This window comes from Microcaecilia unicolor, unplaced genomic scaffold (genome assembly GCF_901765095.1).
Source record: "Microcaecilia unicolor unplaced genomic scaffold, aMicUni1.1, whole genome shotgun sequence".
Classification (NCBI taxonomy): Eukaryota; Metazoa; Chordata; class Amphibia; order Gymnophiona; family Siphonopidae; genus Microcaecilia; species Microcaecilia unicolor.
Genome location: NW_021963121.1, coordinates 175,677 through 199,614, shown reverse-complemented (window position 1 = coordinate 199,614; position 23,938 = coordinate 175,677). Strand labels below are relative to the sequence as shown.

The 23,938-nt window shown below is 45.6% G+C and overlaps 1 protein-coding gene across 1 annotated transcript in view; it reads right to left on the bottom strand.

Annotated features, from left to right (window-relative positions):
* Window positions 1-17,580: 17,580 nt before the first annotated feature.
* Window positions 17,581-23,938, bottom strand: part of LOC115458962 (delta(24)-sterol reductase-like) — a 48,579-nt gene continuing 42,221 nt past the window's right edge. Inside the window, exon 10 of the mRNA XM_030188818.1 lies at window positions 17,581-18,500. Coding sequence (XP_030044678.1) covers window positions 18,347-18,500 — 154 coding nt within the window. The 3' untranslated portion in view covers window positions 17,581-18,346. The remainder of the gene's footprint in view (window positions 18,501-23,938) is intronic.

The window sequence follows — 23,938 nt, the reverse complement described above, 5'->3', positions numbered from 1 at the left end:
GTAGTGGTGCTGGAAGGATTGGATAGTCTGGTTGCCACTGCCTCTGCCCGATGTACTCTCTGTGCCCAGAATAATGCTCGTCAGGGACCCCGTATTCCACCAGGAGTTCAGTCTAGAGGACTAACACCCTTTGAGTCCCTAGTTATAGACTTCACAGAAATGCCCAGGAGCGGTAGGCTCCGATACCTCTTAGTTATGGTTTGTACCTTTCTGGGTGGGTGGAAGCATATCCTACAGTCACTGAGAAAGCCACAGAAGTAGCTCGAGCCCTCCTTAGGGATGTCATCCCCAGGTATGGACTGCCCCTTGCCATAGGTTCAGATAATGGTCCCGCCTTTGTTGAAGCTACACTTCAGGCCCTGTCCCGCGCATTGCGCATTACCTGGAAATTGCATTGTGCCTATCGTCCCCAGAGTTCAGGGCAGGTTGAGCGGGCAAACAGAACCTTGAAAAATAGCCTAGCAAAGATTTGTCAGGAAACCCATTGAAATGGCCACAGGCATTGCCACTAGCCCTCTTTCCGATGCACCCCAACTAAAGGAACAGCCCTCTCTCCCTTTGAAATTGTGTATGGGAAGCCCCAGCCATTTTACGGGAATTAAGGGAGACATAGGGATTTTAGGGTCTGCCAGGTGCAGGAGCAGGTAGCCCTCCTGGGTAAGATAATTTCTGAGCTTCAGTCTTATGTGAGAGAAATAAACCTGTCCCCTTCCAGGCTCAGGTACATTCCTTCCTGCCAGGGGATAGAGTTTGGGTGAAAGATTGGAGGCTTCAGCCTTTGGGGCCCCGATGGAAAGGACCTTTACTGTTTTGCTTTCTACCCCTGCAGCTGTGAAGGTCGCAGGGATTACTCCATGGGTCCATTGGTCTCGAATTAAGTCTGCTGACCAGACTGAGCCCAGCACGGATCAGACGGAGCCTAGACAGTGGAGAGCAGAAAGTGATCCAGCGGAGCCATTGAAGTTGCGCCTGACCCGAACCAAAGAATCTACTAGCTGAAAAGAAGGGTCAACTGCATACTGCAGAGCTGCTGAACTTCGGCTTCATACTGAGACTCTTTCTGTCCAGATTCTGGCTTTCTTGGAATTTGAGAGCTTGATCCTTGTCAGTTGAGGGTCTATCCCAACTGGTATAAGAACTCAAAGACTGAGAAACATTATATGAGAGTAATCTGTGATTAGCACAGACTGTTGAAATATTATTGCTTAATTAGTTTGCTGTATTTGTTTTAGATTAGGAAGAAAGAAAATGTTAGTAGTTTGGATGCTTTTGTTGTTTTCTACTCCTTGCCTCCTTGTTCCTAATACCCCAACTCGCTCCAACCTTTGGTTACACTCTGTCCAGGAACTAATTAGCCAGGCAAAGATTACTTCCCCTTGTATTGTGTGTTCCCGATTTTCTCCTTATACCACAGATGTCCCAGCTGTACCTGTCCCTGTGCAACTCCCAGCTCTTATACCTCCCTACTTTTCGAGTTCAGGCCCTTGGAGCCAGGATTATACTTGGTGGTCCTTTTATAATGCTACTTCCCCCTCTGAATCTTCTCTAAGGCCAGTTTTTACGTCTCCCTATCCAGCCTCTGGAGTGTTTTGTTTAACAAGAAGCATCTCAACTGTTCTTCCATTCCCTGTAACTATACTAATGTTCTCCCAGAAAAAGGAGAATCTGTGTGGGTAGTTCCCCAGGTACTCCTATGTGCCCTGCTACCATACCTGTAGATTATGACCCAGGTGATTATCTGGCTCCTAAGCGTACCACTGAGAAGACTATAGTGTCCAAGCTTATTTTCTACTTTCATAAGTCCCCGGGGTATGAAGAGTTACTAACAAATGAGCAGCCTGTCACAATTGGGGATTGGCGCCTATGGTGTGCAAAGTCTCCATTTCGTCTTCGTTCCCCTGGGATAGGGGCTCGCATTATGGGCACCCTAAGTACCCTGTCCAGCCTGAGCCAACATTTATTGGGAACTTTCCTCACCCTCTCCTTGGTCATTACTGGCTCTGTGATAATGTCCTCCACATGATTCTTCCCCCTACATATAATTTTGTGTATTGGTAACCTTGAATTATTTTCCTAAAGTTATTCCTCTTAAGCCACTATCCCCGCACCGCTCTAAGCGAGAGGCTTTGTCCTTACCCTCCTCCGTTGCCACAGAGGCTGAGGCGATTGAATTAGCCCTCCAGTATATTAATTCTACTTATCCTCTGACTAAAAAGAGACTTGTAGCCCTTTCTGCCACGGCCTGGATTCCAATTGGAGGCCCGGTAGCGGGTATTACTGAACTAGGTATGGCTACCCGGAGACTTCAATCCCTACTCCATGTTTTAGTTCATGAGCTGAACGTGGTAGTCAATGCATTGCAGGATCAAATTAATGAATTAAGTATAGTTTCTCGGTATAATCGTATGGGCCTTGACTACTCTTTGCAGCTCAGGGTGGCCTCTGCACAGTGCTAAATTCTTCAGAGTGCTGTACTATTGTCATAAATAGGACGCATGTAGTTAGGCATGCCATGGATAAAGTCCTACAGTTGGCCAGCCTTAATGTGGAGGATTACCGAGGAGGATTAGACCTTACCTCTTGGTGGTGGTCATTGACCTCCTGGATACGTCCCTTGTTCATTTCCCTAATAGTCTTAGTTTTAGCAGGGTTTTTGTTTTGTTTCCTGGCCTCATGTGCTTCGGCAGTATGCCGTCGAACCTTAACAAGTAGGGTAATGGTGATTCACAAGTCTATTCCTAGTTAGGATCACTATAATCTCCAGAGTCTGAGTTGTGAGACTTATCTCTGCATAAGCTGATTTTAGTCTCAAAGGGGGGAATGAGGCAGTGGACAAAGAAATTATATATAAGAAGTGATATTAACTGTTAATTCTGGGATTTAAAAGCTTGAAGTTTGAATTCTTTTCACTCTGCCAGCAAAGTAAAGAGAAGGAATGTCATCTGGAGAATATTAGAAATCCAGCTTGGCCGAGCTAAGGTTAGGAAAGGTCAGTGAGAAATGAAACTCTGTCCCTTGTGAATGCCAATGCTAGCTGGCACAGCTGTAAACTATTATGAATGAATAAAGGAATGAGCCAGACATATGATAATTGTAGTTTAAAATGCTTAGATAGAAAATACTATTTAGAGAGAGAGAGGCAATAGATTAGTATTTACAAGTTTTGATATTTAGAATATGTCTTATAAGAAATACTGATTCTGTGTAAATTAATAAGGTTTGTGTCTGTGTAGAATATCTGTTAAATTCTGTATTACTCTTGTCTGCTGTTTAAGACTGCAGTTGAGGAGATCAACATGTGGTTCGACTTAGCCATAGTTCTGGCTGGTTCAATGTATAAGCTGATAGGTGAAGAGGTCAGAACTAGTCAGCTCTTTCTCCTTGATTAATTATAGCTAAGTGTAGGACTGGCCTCTTGAAAGTGATAACCTGATATGTATGCTATTAAGTAAGATTGGCTTTTGACCTCTTTAATGAATACCAGAGTTTAGTTAGCAGTTAGTACTAGGAATATGAGAAATCAATCATAATAACATGTAAGAGACTGGAGACCAAATGTCTGGCTTAAGGGGCCCCAGGTCAGAGGTCAGTTTAGGATGTCTGGAACCTATGTAACTGATATTTCAAAAGTAATGATTGGTTGAGGCAAGGTAGCCAATCAATTTCTTAACCAATTGGAAGTAAAGGGGGCTAGGCTAGGAGGAGGGCTTAGGACCCTATTTAAGTAGGAGCAGAAGCAGTTTACGTCAGAAGGAGCTCAGAAGAAAGAGAAGGACAGAAGGAACAGACAGAAGAAGGAGAAGACAGCATAAGAAGAGAAGCAGCTGAGACAAAGACACAGAGAGCTGAGAGAAAGAGAAGAGAGCTAGAACTGATGTCTTGCTTTGTTTGCTGGCAATAAAGAAGATTACTTTCTCATACTGGTGTGTGCTGTCTGACTCCTGAAGCATCACAAATTCACGCATCCATTCCTGCAACATTAAAAGTGCTAAAAATAAGTTTTAAAAGTATTTGTATTAAATCTAATTGCAGAATTCAGGTGCTGGGACTCTGTACTTGGTTGTCATATGCTCAGATTTGTTTAAATCGTATGCAAATTAGTCCGTTTTTGGGAGGTTCTCATTTGCATATTTATGAATAAAAAATGATGGAAGTGTTTACAGCCTTAATGTTAGGGCATGGCTCTGATCAAAAGTGTGAAGTTTGGTCCAAAAACGAAGGGTTTATCTAGTGTTTTTCACTAAAAATTCCCATTACAGTGTCTGTATGTTAATCTGCATTCAAATAGAGCTCTCTGATTGGATGATCAGCTTTTGTTAGAAATCTGCCCGGAAGGGAACAGAGTGAGACAGCAACTGACTGTCGGTTTGGCCAAGAGAGACATGCAGCTGTGAGTTCCTGTGTGTGTTGACTGAAATTATAAAAGACTGCCAGATTATGTGGTAAATGAGAAAATATGAATGAAAAGAGGTTGGTGGAGATTGAAGTTTGAGATTTCTCTAGTGAAAAAGGATCTGAATATTTCAGGATTACTTGAAGTTTATGAAGAATAGAAAAGGGTGAATTTCAGTTTGAGTGTTTAAATCCTATAAGCTATATAAAGGCTAGGTAGATTTAAGTGACTGTAAGCAAGGAAACCTTAATATTTAATCTGAAATAAATATTTGATCTGAGATAGTTGATCAGAGACAAATGTTTGATCTGAATTATATCCTTTGGTGCAAAGGAGATTAGAAAAAGAATCTTTGGAAACTAAGAGGACTTTGCTCACATTTTGAATTAGCATTCCTATTTTGAGTTGGAAATCTTTGAAGTGTTATGAAAATACATTTTGCTTTAATGAAATTGCTAAACTTTAGAGTCAGAGCCTTATCAATGAGGGATACATACAGTGCTATTTTTTTCCTGATGTCCAGCTTACTTGCCTGCTCCCTTCTGTTCCTGCTTTGCTAGACGGGGGGTGGGGCGCCAACTGATAGTCTGCAGGGGGGCACCAGAGACCCTAGGCACGGCCCTGGCAGGCATGTATGTGCCGAAACATGGTACCGTGTCAGTCAGCTTAAATAAAAACCTCAGTGACGATCCTAGGTCGGCTGCCACCCAGGGCGGATCGCCGATGCGCACCCCCCCCCCCCAGGGTGCAGCATGCCCCCCCCCCCCCGGGTGCATTCTTAGCTGGGGAGCAGCTGCGTGGCTCTCGGCTTCGCTGACTCCCTGCTCCCTCTGCCCCGGAACAGGAAGTACCCTGTTCCGGGGCAGAGGGAGCAGGGAACCAGCAGAGCTGACAGGCGCGTGGCGTGCACCCGGGGTGGACTGCCCCCACCGCCCCGCCCTTGGTACGCCACTGCATCTCCTACCTTGTTTTGGTGTCCCAAGTCTCTTAGAAGAGCCTAATCCAGTTCCCCTCCTTGTATTTTGACTTGAGACAACTCTCTGCCAGGGCTGTAGCTATTCAAGTGATTCTTTAAATAAGCAGCTCCTTTCCCCTTCCTATCCCAGAATTCAAATGCACACTAACATGAAATTAAACAATACAAAAAACTGCACAGCCCTAGCTAGAAAGTGCACATGGGATGTAATAATATGCTACCACAGAGAAGTATCTGGTAAATGATTACTACAGAGAATCGTACAATTACTAGGGCAGGAGAGTATCCCTTGCCAACTCTGAAGAGCTCTGGTGAGAAGGTGTGGAGGCAGGGCTGGTGGATTCTTTATATGATATGATTCGGGCCACAGTTAAGCAAATGTGCTGCAGATTTTGCTTCTAAGTAGCATCTGGTTAAGTTGCCCTTCAGAGGCAAGCTGCTATTTGGGGATGATCGGGCGACTCTCCAAGCATAATCAGCTAATCTCTTTTCTGTGATCTAGTCCTCCACACTGGTTCCCTGTGTGATTGCTTGTTCACTAGGGTAGAGTTCCTTCAGACTGTAAAATGTGTCTTAAGACGTGTGTAGATTAGTTATTTCAGAATTTTTTTTAAAGGAACCCCACTAATCAAGACTCTCTGAAATATGCTTGTGTTCTTTTCACAGATAACCAAAATTAACCTAAATAATTGAACCTGCTAACTGATGAGATGCTGTATTGATATGTTTTTGAGTTTTTTCATTATTTATATTTGTTTTTTGCAGTTTTTATGAATGTTTTGTGGTAACTCTACTTAGATAAGAGCGGGCTAAAAATAATAAATCGAAATCTATATAGCTAGAAGTGCTGTAACTTCAACAAGAGTATTTTTAGCTTTCCTTCTCTTTGAGCTGGAGAACAAAATGCTGAATAGCAATAAAAATAAGCTCCTAAAAAATCCCTTCTATAAAAGCCAAAACCTATCACACACAATATATATATATATATATATACTAGCCATTGAGCCCGTAAAAACGGGCTAGTATAGAACGGGGGGGGGGGGGGGTGTTGAAAGGCCCCTTCTCCTCGCCGCTGCAAGGCCCCCCCACCGCCGAGCTCGCCGCTGCCCCTCCGAGGTCACCGCTACGGCCCCCCCGGAGTCACCGCCACCCCTCCACCCGGGCTGGGGCCCTCGCTTCGCTATTGAAACAGCGCGGGAACGCAGCACACAGCTCAGCTGTGTGCTGCGTTGATGCTGTTTCTATAGCGGAGCGAAAGCCCGGCCGGGTGTAGGGTGGGTGGCAGGGGCAACTCCGGGTGGGGGGAGTGGTGGCGGCGGCGACCTTGGGAGGGGGGGAAGCGGTAGCGACGGCGGTTTCGTCCCTCCCCTTGCGCAGTAGAGACCCTCTCTGTCCCACCCCCGTCATCACGTATTGACGCGGGGGCGGGACAGAGAGGGTCTTTACTGCGCATTTGCGAGTGAGTTCGGTCACTCGCCGTTTATATGTTTGATATTTAAAAAATAAGAGCACCTGAAGTAAAAACAAAACAAAATACAAAGACAAAAAAATTGCCTCATCTTGCAACGAGAATGGCTGATGTTTCCCGGGGGGGGGGGGGGGGGGGGGGGGGGGAGAGGGGGTTGTAGCCTTTTATAATGCTGTCAAATCATGAATCCAGGCAATTCAAGTCAAAACACTAACCCAGCTAAGTGAACACCTCAGAAGCTTTATGTGCTACAGCTCGTGTTAGTTTTATGGGTTCTTGTTAATATCTAGGTAGTGCCTTGTTTTATGTTGTATGCTTATTTTAGCAGTGTGATTTTATTATTTTCTAAAGGAAAAAACCCAACATTAAATGAGAATAATTGAAGATTGGCCCCACTAAGTCAGCCATCTAGCACTGACTCCATATGTGCTGATGTGCTTTTGTTTCTCAGAATTCGCTTTCTTTTGCGGCCTACATGTAGTACAGAAACATCCCAAAACCGACAAAAAAGTGGCTAAGGAGCTGCGTTTTATTCTAAAAGGGATGATTTGTTGTACCATTACCTCAAGTGAATTTCAGAATGGTGGGTTATATGCATACCCCTGATATTCGGCACCAATTGGTGAGCTAAATGGTACTTAGCGGCTATGCAGCGATATTCAGGCGGGGATAACTGGCTATCCCCCGCTGAATATCACCAGTTGGCTCTTAGCAGATATACCCAGCTATCTGCTAATTTTCAGTGCGGAGCTGGCTAAGTTTGGCGGCCATCTTTAGTCGTGTCAAAAGGTGGAATATTGGCTAGTTCTAACTGGCCAGTACTGAATATCGGCTTGGCTGGTTAATTTGAAATCGTCAAATTTAAAACAGATTTTCAATGCCGATCACTAGAAACAGCCCGGCCCTGAATATCCGGGCTCAGCGCCAACAGCAGGAGGCGGGCTGGCTATCTCCCGTGGTCTGAATATTGGCCCCTGGATAAACAAAATCAACTGTTTCATTCTCTGTAATGCCAATGTATTGCTTTTTGTTAGAAAATACTCAAATCGAAGAACAAAATCATTTCTGTCATATTTTATTGATAGCCAGTCACACATACACACATGAGAACTTGCATTACAGAGACCAGGCAGTAACCTGAGTGATGTGAGTGCAGGCAGCACCTGGAGAGGGCAGGATCCAAGGGTCTGGGCTGCAGGGGCAAAATTCCCCGGGCCCGGCATCAGGGTCTCTCTCTCTCCTGCTCCTGATAGGACCCGGGTGATCATGTCCGAGCAGGAGAGAGAAAACGCCAGCACTGGCCCCTCCCCCTTGGAGGCTGGGGAGGAGCAGACACAGCAGGACTTCGGGCCAGGGTCTCTATTTGGCTAGCAGGCGACCCCCCCAGGTCCTGCCAGCAGAAGAAGTATTCCTCCAGCGCTGTCCTTCACTCTGCCATATGGCCTGCCAAGCGGCTGATTTTCCCTCAGGCCGCACATGAAACCGAGCATGCACGGCGTCAGAGGAAAAAGCAGCCGCAGGGGAAGGCAATGCTGCAGTGAAGAGCAGCAATGGAGGAAGATCTCTTTTGCGTGGGGCTACGGGATCCCCGCCAGCCAAGGTATTGCAGTAGCAGCGACAAGCCTGGGGGGGGGGGGGGGGGGGGGGAAGGGCAGTGGTCCTGCCCAGCTCAGTCTCTCCCTGCCAAGCGTACTCAGCTAGTACAAAATGCTGTGCAACAACTACAGCAGGGGGAGGGGCTGAAGGCAGGCTGGCATTCAGATGTGCTCACATCAGCACACAACATCACACTGTACAGGGTGGTCAACTTTTTCATTATTCAACATTACAATCAAAACTGTTCCTACAGATATTTTCCTAACCACTATAGGAATCAAAACTCTGATATAAGGCTTTTAATCATCATGTCTTGCTGACGAGACTCACACATGACAGCTAACATCAAAAACATCCCCTTCACAGCACAAACATGCACCCTGTCACTGCTTCAATACCAGAATCACCGGTTCAGCTCTGACAGATGGCAAATTATGCAACACTGCATGAACAATTCATTCACGTATAATCACGTTACAGTCAAAAGGCGGAGCCCCATGATCTGAGGTTCCTTTTGTGGCTATTGTATAAAACTGTGTTTACTAAGCGAAAACTGGCCATTTTAGTGTGCCTGGTGACCTTGAAACAAAAGAATCATAAGATGGATTCCAAAGTGACTCACACTGGGGTGAAAAAGGATACAAGAAGCAAGGAAGACTTGTATCAAATACTGCCTTGAGATGTTCAAAAAAGACTCCCAACTATTCAAAACACAGCACTACATCTAATTTTTTCTCTGTCTCAATACTACTCAAGCTACACTGGTTACCAGTTGGTGCCAGAATTTTGTTTAAATTGTCGTGTTTCTTTATAAAACCCTAAACGGCAGGTCCCATTTTACGTTCATGGACATTTAAGTTAGCAACAAATAACAGGGACTCTCGGAAGGGGCATGATCATTTTTTTTCCTTTCTTTCTTCTAGAGGTTAAAAAGGTGAAAATCTTTGAATATGGGGGAGGAGTGACGTCACGGAGAGCATGGCTGCTAAACTTCTGTGCTCCCGAGTACCCGAGGTGCAAAGAGCGCACCCGGCACACAATAAGCAAGGAGGGCAAAGGAAAACGGCGCCACTTAAGAACGAGGGCGGAGGAGGAGGCCAGAGACGTCCATGCAAAGGCGGTCTACGCCGCTAAACCTGTCAAAATTCGCGTATAAGAAAGGCGCGACGAAATCCAACATGGCGGCCAGAGCGAACGAAGAAATGGCGGAGCGAATGGATGCGGAATTGCAACCATCGGGAGACCTGTTCGCATCGCAGACCCAGGGAGAGCCTGAGGGGGCCGGACTGCCGGAGCTATGCGCTGGATCCAGGAAATCCGATCGGATCTAAAAGCCATGAGGTCGAGCTGGCGACGCTGGGGGCTGACCTGAGAGGGAGATAGCTGAGCTCGGACACCGGGTGGAGGAGGCGGAAGGCCGAATAGATGACCATTCGGAGTCCCTGGGCTCCCTTGAGAGGCAGATCGCAGATGAGCGAATAGGGCAGCAGCTTCTCTCTGAAAAAACTGGAGGATCTGGAAAATAGGAGCAGGCGCCATAACATCCGCATTCGGGGCTTGCGGAGGTTTCAAAGTATCAAAATAGTGAGAAGTGGTCCAGCAAATTGCCAGCGATGTATAGCGAACACGGAGGATCCGATTCACCAGAAAAATAAACTTGGACAGAGCATCGGGCCCTGGGGGCTATAGAAAGAACTTACCAAAAGATATTATAGCATGCTTCCAGGACTTCAAAGTGAAAGAGAGTCATGGCAGCGGCAAGACAAATAAAAGGATATAAATGGGACACAATAGAGGGAAATATACCAGGACTTGGCGGCTGCCACCTGAAGAAGAAGGCTGAGTGAAGCCGGTACGGCAAAGTTGCGCGAGAACTGGATATTCGTTATCGTGGGAATATCCGTTTGGACTAGCATTCTACAAGGATGGGAAACAGCACATGGTCAAAACCTTGGCAGAGGCGCAGAGAATACTGCAGGGGAGACTATCAGATGGATACACCCCGGCAGCGGAGCGGCCCATCGATGGCAGCGGATCCCAGGACCCACCCAGATGGCAAAGAGTGGGTCAGAGTCGACTACAGCGCCAGAAGTCAGCGGGACGCCTCACTGACTTTGCATGGCAACAATGGGAGATAAGATCCCACTTGTTTAACAGGATGCGCCTGTGGCGAGTTACCAGGTGCCGTGGACTTGGAGAGCGGCAAGCTGGCCTGGTCGAAGTTATTGTTGGTTATAAGTGCAGTAGGGTAATATAGAACATTGGTTTAAACAGGGAGCAAGATAAGAGTTAAGTTAAAGAGATTAATAGCTAAAAATGTGAAGGGGTACTAGTGAGTTAAAACACCTCCGGTTGCACCATCCAGAATATGGTAAGGTGCTAAGGTTTTGGGGGGGAGGGAAGGGGAGCTAGGGGGGGAGGGAGAAGGAAAGGAGCGGAGGAGGGGAGGGGGGGGGAGGGAAGAAGGGTGGGAGAGATGGGTTGGCTAATATTGAGATATGCTATAATGATGCTCATAACTGAGAAGTTGCCTATATTACAATGCTTAAATGTGTGACTATAAATGTGCGGGGCTTGAATACTCCGCAAGCTAATGAAGAGCCAGACTCGGTTCTACTCCTCTCGGTGGATGCTGAAAAAGCGTTCGACCGGGTGGAGTGGCCTTTTCTGTTTGGGTCCTTAAAGCCGATGGGACTGGAGGGAAGAATCTTAAATGGTTCAGCTTGCTCTATACTAATCCCCTGGCAATCATAAAGATACATGGGCTTATTCGGAGCCGATAGGGCTGGTAGGGGGGACGAGGCAGGGGTGTGCGGTATCGCCCCTGTTGTTCGCAATATCCATTGAACCATTAGCACAGAGGATTAGAGAACACAAGAGTATACGGGGGGTGGTTAGAGGTAAGAGGGAAGCACAAGATTATGCTGTTTGCGGATGATGTATTGCTGACCTTGGCACAGCCTAAACAATCGCTACAGAGGTTACAGAAGTGATCTTGCAGTATGGGGAGCTCTCGGGCTTTAAAATTAATACCACTAAGTCCGAAATACTTAATCTTACGGTTTCCGCAGAGGGAGGCCCAGGAATTGCAGAAATTATACCCATTTAAATGGGCAGCGAGGGCATAAGGTATCTTGGGGCTATGATTACCCCAAGAATAGAGCTTTATATCAAGGAAACTTCCCTAAGAAGGTCAGGGAGCTTTTTGAAGAACTGGATAGGTGGGAGGGCCTCACGATTTCGTGGTTGGGTAGAATACATGCGGTAAAAATGATGCTCCTGCCGAAGCTGCTTTAGTTATTTATGGCGCTTCCAGTTCCATACCGCGTATCTTTTTCCAGCAGTTGACTAAAAAGGTTTTTGCATATATTTGGAGGAAGCGGCCACCCAGGGTGCGAAGAAGTGTAATGTACCAAAGGCCGAACAAAGGCGGCATGGGGGTCCCAATTTTTTTCTCTACTACCAGGCAGCGCAACTGCGGGTATGCGCAGAATGGTACCCGACCAATACCAAAAAGTGGCTTCACTGGGAGCGAGCATGGATGGGGACTAGATACACAGGGGACGCACTCTGGAAACCGAGGAAAGGAACTCTTAAAGATAATTGAGAGGGTTCCGTTGGGCTTGAGCCACATCTTACATACCTGGCTTCAATTAAGAAAGCGGGCTTTCCCAGACAGAGAATATTTCCAACAGATGGCAATACAAGATGCTCCAGGGTTCCCCTTGGGGAGGGAGGAGAGGGTATTTCAGATCTGGGCCAAGAGGGGTCTTTACCAACTGGGGCAAATTTGGGTCAACGGAGAGATGAGGTCATTTGAGGAGTTGCAAGATGAGTACGGATTGGAGGAGAGGACTTAGTTTATTATAACTGCATCAGAAATTATATACTTAAAAGAGCTAGGGATGAATTGGAGTTGGCAGAGACGGAGGTGGAAAAGGCAATGAGACAAGAGGGGGTAGGGGTGGCATAACGAGGATATATAGAGCTCTGCTTCTGCTCTCGTCCCCACTGGGATTCTATACTAGAAAATGGGAGGAGGAACTACAGGGTAACTATACGGAAGAGTGGTGGACACATAGCTATAGACACCTATTGAAGCCCTCCATTGCCCAGCCTCTGGCAGAGAATGGGTATAAGATCTTATACTGGTGGTACTATACCCAGTTAGACTACAGAAATTCTGCCCACAAATGTCGACAAATTGCTGGAGGGACTGTGGAGGGAAAGGCGCATTTTGGCATATATGGTGGGAATGCCCAAAGGTTCAAAATTCTGGACGGAGATCATGGACAGGGTGAAGGAAATGACTGAGATTAGCTATCCGAAAACGGCAGAGAGTTGTCTTCTGCATGTAAGACCTAGCAAGAGCCCCATACATAGTCACAAGCTGGTCATCCATGTCTTAGGAGCAGCAAAATTAGCGCTCGCTCGGGCCTGGAAGCAGCAGGAGACTCCAGCCATGCAGGTGGTGATGGGCAGGTTACATCACCTGTATCAAATGTCAAAGTTGACGGCATTGCGAAAAGGTCAGCTTCAAAAGTTTCAAAAAGTATGGGATGCATATGAACAATGGAAAGGAGTGGAATGAGGCAGGATGATGCACACCCGAGGGGGGGGGGGGGGGGGGAGGGAGGGGGGAAGAATTGAAGGGGAAAAGAAATGAGCATATGAGCTGTACGATCTGCATTGTTTGTATGTAGTTGATGTAATAAGTTTATCAGAAGCTTGTATCAGTAGAGGTTGTTTATTTTTGAAAAACCAATAAACAAATATAAAAAAAAAAGAAAATCTTTGAATATTTGCTTTCCTTCCAAGCAGCTAGGTTTGGAAAAGAAATTTAATCTATAATTATCTGGCTCTAATTTAAAACACTTTTATTTAGGAAGTATGTATTGAATACAGTGTAATGTTCATGAGATAGCTGAAGATCAGAATACATTGACTATTCAATACAACGTTCAGTATGTTAAGTGGATAGTGAGGTAGGGACTATTTTTACTGTTCCTATTTTGTAATTCCTGGGAATTGGCCAGTCTTCTATGTAAGCCGTTCTGAACTGGAAAGCTAGAGCAGGTAATAAGTTCTGGGATTATTATATTCTTTGATATAAAACTTTTTACTAAGATACTGATGTGCGAGACCTGATACACCCGTGGAGCAAAATACATCTTTCTATCTACTGTGGCTCCTTTCCTTGTTTTGTTAACAATTAGGCAGTTCACAAATGCATAAAAAGCAATGGGTCACGTCCCTTCAGGCAGTTCTTCCTACCAGAAACGCAATATGGTACAGGAGCAGAGAGATCAACTTCTTAGATGTAACGTCCTCATATTTTCACTCTGAAGCAGCAGCAAAATCCAAGATGGCGGCAACAACAGCAGATCAGCGATGAATATCATTTTCATTATTACTATTATGATTTTTATTAACATTACGGTTTATGTATTTATTAATGGTCTTTATTTACTCCTGACACAGCCCTTAGCAGAGCGAAACATGGCCCTGTCGGGCTTTTTAGTGTTTTAATATTGTTGTGGTAATACATTTCTGGTGACGGATATTCCTCACTGATCTGCCGTTTGTTGCTGCCGTATTTTCAGTCGGGACCTGCAGTAAAAGGAACCATTCTGAATGGATGTGGCATCTGCGTTTGATTCACAAAGCGAAGATACTTACCTGTAGCAGGTATTCTCCGAGGACAGTGGGCTTCTTATTCTCACAAGTGGGTGGACGCCAACCCACATCGACCGGCTAGGCAAATTTGCCAAAGAAAGATCCAGAGCTTTTAGGAGTGTGAGCTGCGCTCCAGCGCGTGCGTCTTCCTGCCCACCATGCAAATGTGCCGCCATAGTTTCGTATTTTCCGCGTGAGAAGCAGCTGCTTTTCTGCTCGCTCTTCACATGCCCGGTTAGAGCAATTTTTTGAGCGCCTTTCGGTGGTTTTCTACTCGCTTGTTTTTCTTTAGCCTCTATAAAAAAACAAAACAAAAATGACCTTTATTTTCTTAGTGTTTTGTCCCGTGTCTAAGTTTTCTTTCCTTTTTTGACGTGGGCCGTTTTCAGGTCTGCCCGGTCAGGTCTCTTCTTTTGTGCCTTTCCCCCTTTTTTCAGGCACCATCGCGACTTTTGATTTGGCTGAAACGATTTTTCCTTCCATTTTATTTTTGTTACATTTGTACCCCGCGCTTTCCCACTCATGGCAGGCTCAATGCGGCTTACATGGGGCAATGGAGGGTTAAGTGACTTGCCCAGAGTCACAAGGAGCTGCCTGTGCCTGAAGTGGGAATTGAACTCAGTTCCCCAGGACCAAAGTCCACCACCCTAACCATTAGGCCACTCCTCCACTGTTGCTACTATTTGAGATTCTACATGGAATGTTGCTATTCCACTTGCAACATTCCATGTAGAAGTCGGCCCTTGCAGATCACCAATGTGGTGGCTGCGCAGGCTTCTGCTTCTGTGTCTGACATCCTGCGCAGCCTTCTACATGGAATGTTGCTAGTGGAATAGCAACATTCCATGTAGCATCTCCAATAGTAGCAACATTCCATGTAGAATCTCCAATAGTATCTATTTTATTTTTGTTACATTTGTACCCCGCGCTTTCCCACTCATGGCAGGCTCAATGCGGCTTACATGGGGCAATGGAGGGTTAAGTGACTTGCCCAGAGTCACAAGGAGCTGCCTGTGCCTGAAGTGGGAATCCAACTCAGTTCCCCAGGACCAAAGTCCACCACCCTAACCACTAGGCCACTCCTCCTGCTAGATATGACATCAAAGTATCAAAATGAGCATGCCCAGCCAAATTAATTCAGATACGGAAACAGCAGCTACTGGGACATGGCTGTGCCAGTTTTCCAAGACTTCCTAAAGATAATAGAACAGTTAAGGCTCCTTCTGTTCCTCCAAATAGTCAGTCCACAAATCAAAATCCATCATGTAAAACCAAGTTTAAAGCAAGTATAATGTAAGATTTTAGAAAGGCCCCCCCTCCTCCTCCGCCCCAATTTATTTATTTGTATTCCACATTTTCCCACCTATTTGCAGGCTCAATGTGGCTTACATAGTACCGTAAAGGCGTTCGCCCATTCCGGCATGAACAAATACAAAGTGATATTGTGGTAGAATAAGGTTCATGTGTAACAGACACATTAGGGAATCGTAGAGAGGAAGAGTTATTATATGTCCATTACGAGCTTTGGTTTCGTTGTGTTGCAGGGTACAGGCATTTAAGTTGGGTCGGTAGGGTATGCCTTTTCGAACAGGTTAGTTTTTAATGATTTCCAGAAGTTTAGGTGGTCATACGTTGCTTTCACGGCTTTTGGTAATGCGTTCCATAGTTGTGTGCTTATGTATGAAAAGCTGGATGCATAAGGTGATTATTAATCATTATTTCTAGAGTGCTATATGAATCCAGTGGGTGGTGGCACTGTTTTACTTTAAAAGAACTTCCACTGTAAGTGATTAAGGGACAATTCTAGAAAGTGTGCTAGGTGCCAATTCTCTGAAGGCATCTGGGTGCCCAGATTCTGTTACAGAATACCAGCATTCACATAATAACTTTTACACCATTTGTTGATAGCGGGTGTAAATGTAGCACCTTAGCGCAGTGGTCTTCACTAATTTTTAATACCATTTTGGATCCAAATGAGTTCACAAGGAGAGCTGCCGAATCATGTGAGGTCACGACACTGCTGACCAGCAGGTGCCAATGACATCCATCCTCACCAGCCCACCTTCAAACTTTTCATTGGAGGTGTCCTCAAGGAGGAGGGCATTTCCAAATGCATTCTCATCCTCTGTTGAGAAATGTCTTGTCCTTCAAGCATGTGGCTCTCCCCCTCTCCTCCTTTTTAATTGCAAGCTGGGTAGAGAGGCACAAAGAAGCATTAAAGGAAACAGAATGATGATGAGGGCCACCCCAAGTGTCTCTGGGCCTTGAATTGAAGAACACTGCCTTAGTGCATAACTTGTGGTATTGTTAAGCTATGAGCATAAATGTGACTACTACTACTACTACTTATCACTTCTATAGCGCTACAAAGCATATGCAGCGCTGTACATCATACACGAAAAGACAGTCCCTGCTCAAAGAGCTCACAATCTTAATATGGAATGTTGCTAATGGAATAGCAACATTCCATGTAGAATCTCAAATAGTAGCAACATTCCATGTAGAATCTCAAGTAATAGCAACATTCCAGAATCTCAAACAGTACCAACATTCCATGTTCCACTGCACTAACCAGTAGGCTACTCCTCCACTAGCAACATTCCATGTAGAAGCCTGCCCTTGCAGATCAGCAATGCAGCTGTGCAGGCTTCTGTTTCTATGAGTCAGACGTCAGACTCACACAAACAGAAGCCTGTGCGGCCGCGTTGCTGTTCTGCAAGGGCAGGCTTCTACATTACTACTACTACTTATCACTTCTATAATGCTACAAGGCATACGCAGCGCTGTACATCATACACGAAAAGACAGTCCCTGCACAAAGAGCTCACAATCTAAACAGGACAAACACACAGATAGAACAACTAAGAGGTAAGGGAATTAAAGAGGTGGGATAAAAGGACATGGCAAGTGAGTAGTGGTTAGGAGTCAAAAGCAGCGTCAAAGAGGTGGGCTTTTAGCTTGGACTTGAAAACAGCCAAAGACGAGGCTAGACGTACAGGCTCGGGAAGTCTATTCCAGGCGTGAGGTGCAGCAAGATAAAAGGAACAGAGTCTGGAATTAGCAGTAGAGGAGAAGGGGACAGACAAGAGAGATTTATCCACAGAACGGAGTACCCGAGGGGGGGCGTAGGGAGAGACTAGAGTGGAGAGGTCCTGGGGAGCGGCAGAGTGAATGCACTTATTGGTTAGTAAGAGAAGTTTGAATTGAACGCGGAAACGGATAGGGAGCCAGTGAAGTGACTTGAGGAGAGGGCTAATGTGAGCATAGCGACTTTGGCGGAAAATGAGTCGCGCAGCAGAGTTTTGGACTGATTGAAGAGGAGAGAGATGGCTAAGTGGGAGGTCAGTGAGAAGCAGGTTGCAGTAATCTAGGCAAGAGGTGATGAGAGTGTGGATAAGGGTTCAGGTAGAGTGCTCAGAGATGAAAGGACGGATTTTGCTGATGTTATAGAGAAAGAAACGACAGGTTTTGGCAATCTGCTGAATGTGAGCAGAGAAGTCATATGTACCCCCTTGCCTATGATATACAAAATAATACAAAATACTAATGAGTGTGTGGCTACAACTTATGCCTATTACTGTAACAATCGCACGCAATTACTACTTGTAACTTACGTGAGCAACTGATGTCTAACTTTAAGTGATTTGTTATAGAATAAGGGAAGCCAGTGACTTACTGAAAGAAGTAAAACGAACAGTTTCAGATCTGCATTTCCACCAGCTACACAAACCCCATTGCTTGGGGTCAAGCTGTCAACATTATCTCACAAGTGTTACACAGGGCACTGTAAGTAAGGCACAGATCTTTCCAAGGTGGTTTTCATTATGTACTGGAAAATAATTCACCTGAGGTTGAAAGATGAGACATGAACCTAGTTTGTAAGGCAAATCCAATCACCCACCCACCATACACTCTTCCAAGTTAAAAGGCACCCGTTTATCTTCATCTAGTGAAGCTGGAAAATGTTTGCTCATAAATTTCCTGATTATGACACAAGTCAAAAATATAACTTGATGCAGATTAACTCCATCCTTTCACATATGGCAGGAGGCTTCAGAAGGGATGCACAGTACTCTCTCCCCGCCGCACAAAGGGACTATGCTCTCAGCTTTCAGAAAATACATTTGCTGAAACCCAGAGATGACATCGAGTCTATTTGCAGTACCAGAAGATGTCCAAGTTTTCTACCATGTTGCCGTCACTTCTGCTTTCTGAACACGGGGGTTGGTGCCTACGTTCAGTGTCTGGCTGCTTTACAGATCTTATCATACACCTCTGGGAAAGCCTCTTCACAGTTCAGCTGCTTCCTCAACTTGTGGTACAATGAGCCATCAAACATCTCCCAGAATTCATCCCGACTCATGTAGCAATCGGCATACAACATCTGGAAACTACAGGGAGATCAAAAAATTACCGGAGAAATAAGTGTGCACTAACCATGAGATCAGTATAGAGGGTCACTGAAATACACATAAGAATTAAGATTCTATGTTACTTGACACCAGGGATAAGCAGCGGGCTTTCCTTAGGTCTGCCTGAATAACAGTTTATGGACTTTTCTTCCAGGAGTTTGTCCAAATCTTTTTTAAACCCATATACATACATATCTTTGGGCCCCTGTATGTTCATCCATTTCAATGCATAATTTGGGAACCCAGTATTGTAGACCTCAATCGTATCTCCCCTCATCCGTCTTAATTTCCAAGCTGAAGAGCCCTAACCTCTTTAGACTTTCCTCGTATGGCTTGTTTAGTTTTCTAGTAGGTGTATTGACGTTCTAGTGCTGCCTTTTCCTAGTTATGTGACTCATAGAAGTAACTGCTATTATGGCAAGCCTAGACAAAATTTTTATTAAATCTAGGAGCCAGCCCACAAACTTAGGAGCCGGCATCTAAGGCCTTTCTTGCTTCTCCTTCCCCACCCTTCCAACATTGTCCCCAGTAAAGTTGGGGGAGGGAGGAGGTTGGAATCCCCTCCCAGATCAGCAGTAAGGGTTTTCCCCTCCCCTATTTTGTGACTGTGGGAAAAGAAACTTTAGTAAATCAGTTTATTAAGGTACCTCTACTAATCAATACAGAAGTCAAAAGTCTCCCTTCCCCACGCATGCTGTCAGCTGTGTGACACTACTAGACAGATGAAGCAAAGAAGAAATTGCCTCTCCACTGTAGGCTGGGTCCCCATCACTTTCTCTCTCACACAACCTCTCCCAGCCTTCACCCAGTCTGTCTCTCCTCTCACATTCCCTCTCCCAACAGCTTTCACCCAGTCTGTCTCTCCTCTCACATTCCCTCTCCCAACAGCTTTCACCCAGTCTGTCTCTCCTCTCATATTCCCTCCCCCAACAGCTTTCACCCAGTCTGTCTCTCCTCTCATATTCCCTCTCCCAACAGCTTTCACCTAGTCTGTCTCTCCTCTCATATTCCCTCCCCCAGCAGCTTTCACCCAGTCTGTCTCTCCTCTCATATTCCCTCTCCCAACAGCTTTCACCCAGTCTGCCTCTCCTCTCATATTCCCTCTCCCAACAGCTTTCACCCAGTCTGTCTCTCCTCTCATATTCCCTCTCCCAACAGCATTCACCCAGTCTGTCTCTCCTCTCATATTCCCTCTCCCAACAGCTTTCATCCAGTCTGTCTCTCCTCTCATATTCCCTCCCCACAGTCTCACTCGTTTCCCTCTACCTCCTTATTTGCAGTGTTGCCTCAGGAACTGCTTCTCGGCTCTGCGCAGCAATCAGGCTCGACATATACTTGAACCGTGCAGTGCAGGAAGTTCGGGAAGTCTTAGTTGTCTGTTTCACTTTGTCATGAATTTGTAAACAAAAACAAGGAGGAGGTAGACCAATGTGGTTCCAAGCAGCACATTGGTCTACCCCCTTTTTGTTTCTGTTTGTGGTTAGGGGGATACTTCTGCATTTTTTTTAATGTTTTGTTTTGCTTTACTTTATATTATACATATTATGTTTATAAACAAGCTTACCCAAATGACCCAACCTAACCTCTAACCCCACCCATATGACTCTGCATTGACGATGATTATGCCTATCCCCTAGTCTTTTCCTCACCACTCTCCCCACATTATGCCCATTTCATCCCCTACTACTACTACTACTACTACTACTATTTAGCATTTCTATAGCGCTACAAGGCATACGCTGCGCTTCACAAACATAGAAGAAAGACAGTCCCTGCTCAAAGAGCTTACAATCTAATAGACAAAAAATAAAGTAAGCAAATCAAATCAATTAATGTGAACGGGAAGGAAGAGAGGAGGGTAGGTGGAGGCGAGTGGTTACAAGTGGGTACGAGTCAAAAGCAATGTTAAAAAGGTGGGCTTTCAGTCTAGATTTAAAGGTGGCCAATGATGGGGCAAGACGTAGGGGCTCAGGAAGTTTATTCCAGGCGTAGGGTGCAGCGAGACAGAAGGCGCGAAGTCTGGAGTTGGCAGTAGTGGAGAAGGGAACAGATAAGAAGGATTTATCCATGGAGCGGAGTGCACGGGAAGGGGTGTAGGGAAGGACGAGTGTGGAGAGATACTGGGAAGCAGCAGAGTGAGTACATTTATAGGTTAGTAGAAGAAGTTTGAACAGGATGCGAAAACGGATAGGGAGCCAGTGAAGGGTCTTGAGGAGAGGGGTAGTATGAGTAAAGCGACCCTGGCGGAAGATGAGACGGGCAGCAGAGTTTTGAACCGACTGGAGAGGGGAGAGGTGACTAAGTGGGAGGCCAGCAAGAAGCAGATTGCAGTAGTCTAAACGAGAGGTGACAAGGGTGTGGATGAGGGTTTTGGTAGAGTGCTCGGAAAGAAAGGGGCGGATTTTGCGGATGTTGTAAAGAAAGAAACGACAGGTTTTGGCGGTCTGCTGGATATGAGCAGAGAAGGAGAGAGAAGAGTCAAAGATGACCCCAAGGTTTCGAGCTGAGGAGACAGGGAGAATGAGAGAGCCATCAACAGAAATAGAAAACGGGGGGAGCGGGGAGGTGGGTTTGGGGGGGAAAATGAGAAGCTCGGTTTTGGTCATATTTAATTTCAGGTGGCGTTGAGACATCCAGGCAGCAATGTCAGACAAGCACGCTGAAACTTTGGTTTGGATGCAAGGTGAGATATCAGGGGTAGAAAGGTAGATTTGGGAGTCATCAGCATAGAGATGGTAGGAAAAGCCATGGGATGAGATTAATGAACCAAGGGAAGAAGTGTAGATAGAAAAGAGGAGGGGACCAAGAACAGAACCCTGAGGTACGCCGACAGGCAGAGGGATAGAAGTAGAAGAGGATCCACCAGAGTGAACACTAAAGGTGCGGAGGGAGAGGTAGGAAGAGAACCAGGAAAGGACAGAGCCCTGGAATCCAAGTGAGGACAGGGTATCGAGAAGTATGCTGTGATCGACAGTGTCAAAAGCAGCGGAAAGATCAAGAAGAATGAGGATGGAATATTGACCTCTGGATTTAGCCAGTAATAGGTCATTGGAGACTTTAGTAAGCGCAGTTTCGGTTGAGTGGAGAGGGCGAAAACCAGATTGTAATGGGTCAAGAATAGCATGTGAGGAGAGAAAATCAAGGCAGCGGCGGTGAACAGCACGCTCAAGTAATTTGGAGAGAAAAGAGAGGAGGGAGATGGGTCGGTAATTAGAGGGACAAGTAGGGTTGAGTGAAGGCTTCTTAAGGAGAGGTGTGACCACAGCATGTTTAAAGGCAGCAGGGACAGTCACAGTGGAAAGTGAGAGGTTGAGAATGTGACAGATAAAAGGAATAAGAGTAGGAGAGATGGCATTAAGAAGGTGGGTAGGAATGGGATCAGAGGAACAGGTGGTACATTTTGAGGAAGAAAGGAGAAGTGTAGTTTCCTCAATAGTAACTTCAGGAAAGGAGGAAAGGGAATGAGGGGAAGGAGAGAGAGGGGAACGGACTAGTGGAGGGAGAGGTGGTGAGGTAGAGAAAGCAAGGTTTATCTTTTGAACCTTGTTGTGAAAGAATTCAGCAAGGGTCTGAGGAGATAATGAAGGGGGAGTTGGGGGAGGGGGCACCTTGAGGAGAGAGTTCAATGTGGTGAAGAGAAGTCGAGGATTAGAGCCAAGAGAGTTGGTCAGTTGGATATAATAATCCTGTTTGGCACGTAAAAGAGCAGATTGGAAGGAGGTCAGCATGAACTTAAAGTGTAAGAAATCAGCAAGGGCTCGAGATTTCCGCCAGAGGCGTTCGGCAGAGCGGGTACAGGAACGTAGGTAGCGGATATTAGAAGTCAGCCAAGGTTGGGGTTTTGTACGCCTTACAGGGCGGGTCATCAAAGGTGCAAGAGTGTGTAAGGCAGAGGATAGAGTATTGTTGTAAGAAGAAACAGCCTCGTTGACAGACGTGGATGGTGCCACAGTAGAGAGGAGGTTTGAAACATGGGAGGATAGAGATGAAGGGTCAATATCGTGAAGATTCCTAGATAAATTAGATAGGATAGGACGAGACTGGGAGGGAGGAGATTTAAGTGTGAAAGTTATAAGATGGTGATCAGAGGAGGGATGATCAGAGGCAAGGAAACTAGAAGGTGAACAGTTTCATCCCCATGTACTTTTGCTTTTCTTTGATGCACCTTTCCATGTTTTATCCACCTATTATTAAGACCTTTCTATTACCATGTCTATCTCAATTGTAACACTCTCCTCACAAGACCTTGTAATTCTATTTACTATGTAAGCTGCATTGAACCTGCTATGTGTGGGAAAGTGCGGGGTACAAATGTAATAAATAAATAAATAAATGTCATGGGACTTGCAACTGTGAGACTTCATCAACTTTCTGCACCATGCAGCTCAAGTATATGGACAGTCCAATTGTTGTGCAGAACAGAGAAGCAGATCCTGAGGCAGCGCTGCGAATAACCTATAAATTGCCTTCCCTCCACCCGGCTAAAGGTAGGCAGGGGAGGAGAGCAAACACGTATATTTCTTTTTCAAGTTTACATGCATTATTGCTTCTTGAAGTATCACCACCCCAAAAAGCAGGACAATTTTCAAGAAGGAAGGTATACATACTTTCCCTTTGAGGATCACAAAGTCCTGGTGGCTGTACTGGACCTGGAGAAAACTGGAGATTTGTACAATATGATGCCCATATATTGGCCCTTATAAAAAACAAAAGTACCAAAGGCTGCAGGTATTGCTTATCCAACAAGAATTTTTTTATTTTATCTTGGATTAGTTGGACAACCCCCCCCCCCCCCCCCCCCCCCCCCCCCCCCCAATTTGAAAAAATAGGTCATGTGTTGGAGACCTAGAAACCAGTTTGAAACATCATTAATCGAGACCAGAGCCCCAATTCTGTCTTAGCCCCTTTAATGTAGGTTTTTTAACAGACAATACTCCGTTTGTTGGGAGGCGGGAAATACTGCTGGACAGACTTATACGGTCTGAGATGGAGATGGGAGGCGGGACCGGTGGTTGGGAGGCGGGGAATACCGCTGGGCAGACTTATACGGTCTGTGCCCTGAAAAAGACAGGTACAAATCAAGGTAAGGTATACACATATGAGTTTATCGTGGGCAGACTAGATGGACCATGCAGGTCTTTTTCTGCCGTCATCTACTATGTTACTATGTTTATCATGGAGAAGAGATTGAAGGAGGCATTGTATTGTTCAATAATTGAGCCTAAACTCTCATCTGTGTATTTTTTTACACTGCTACACCTGAGATTGATCAAGACCCCTGAGGCAGGCCTTAGGGCCAAAACACGGCCGTGTCGGGTCGTTTTTTTGGAAACCCTAATAAAGTTGTTTGGTATTCCTCCTTGGTTCATCCGCACTTTTTTTCTACATCTCACAGTGTGTGAGGTTTTTTTACCTCC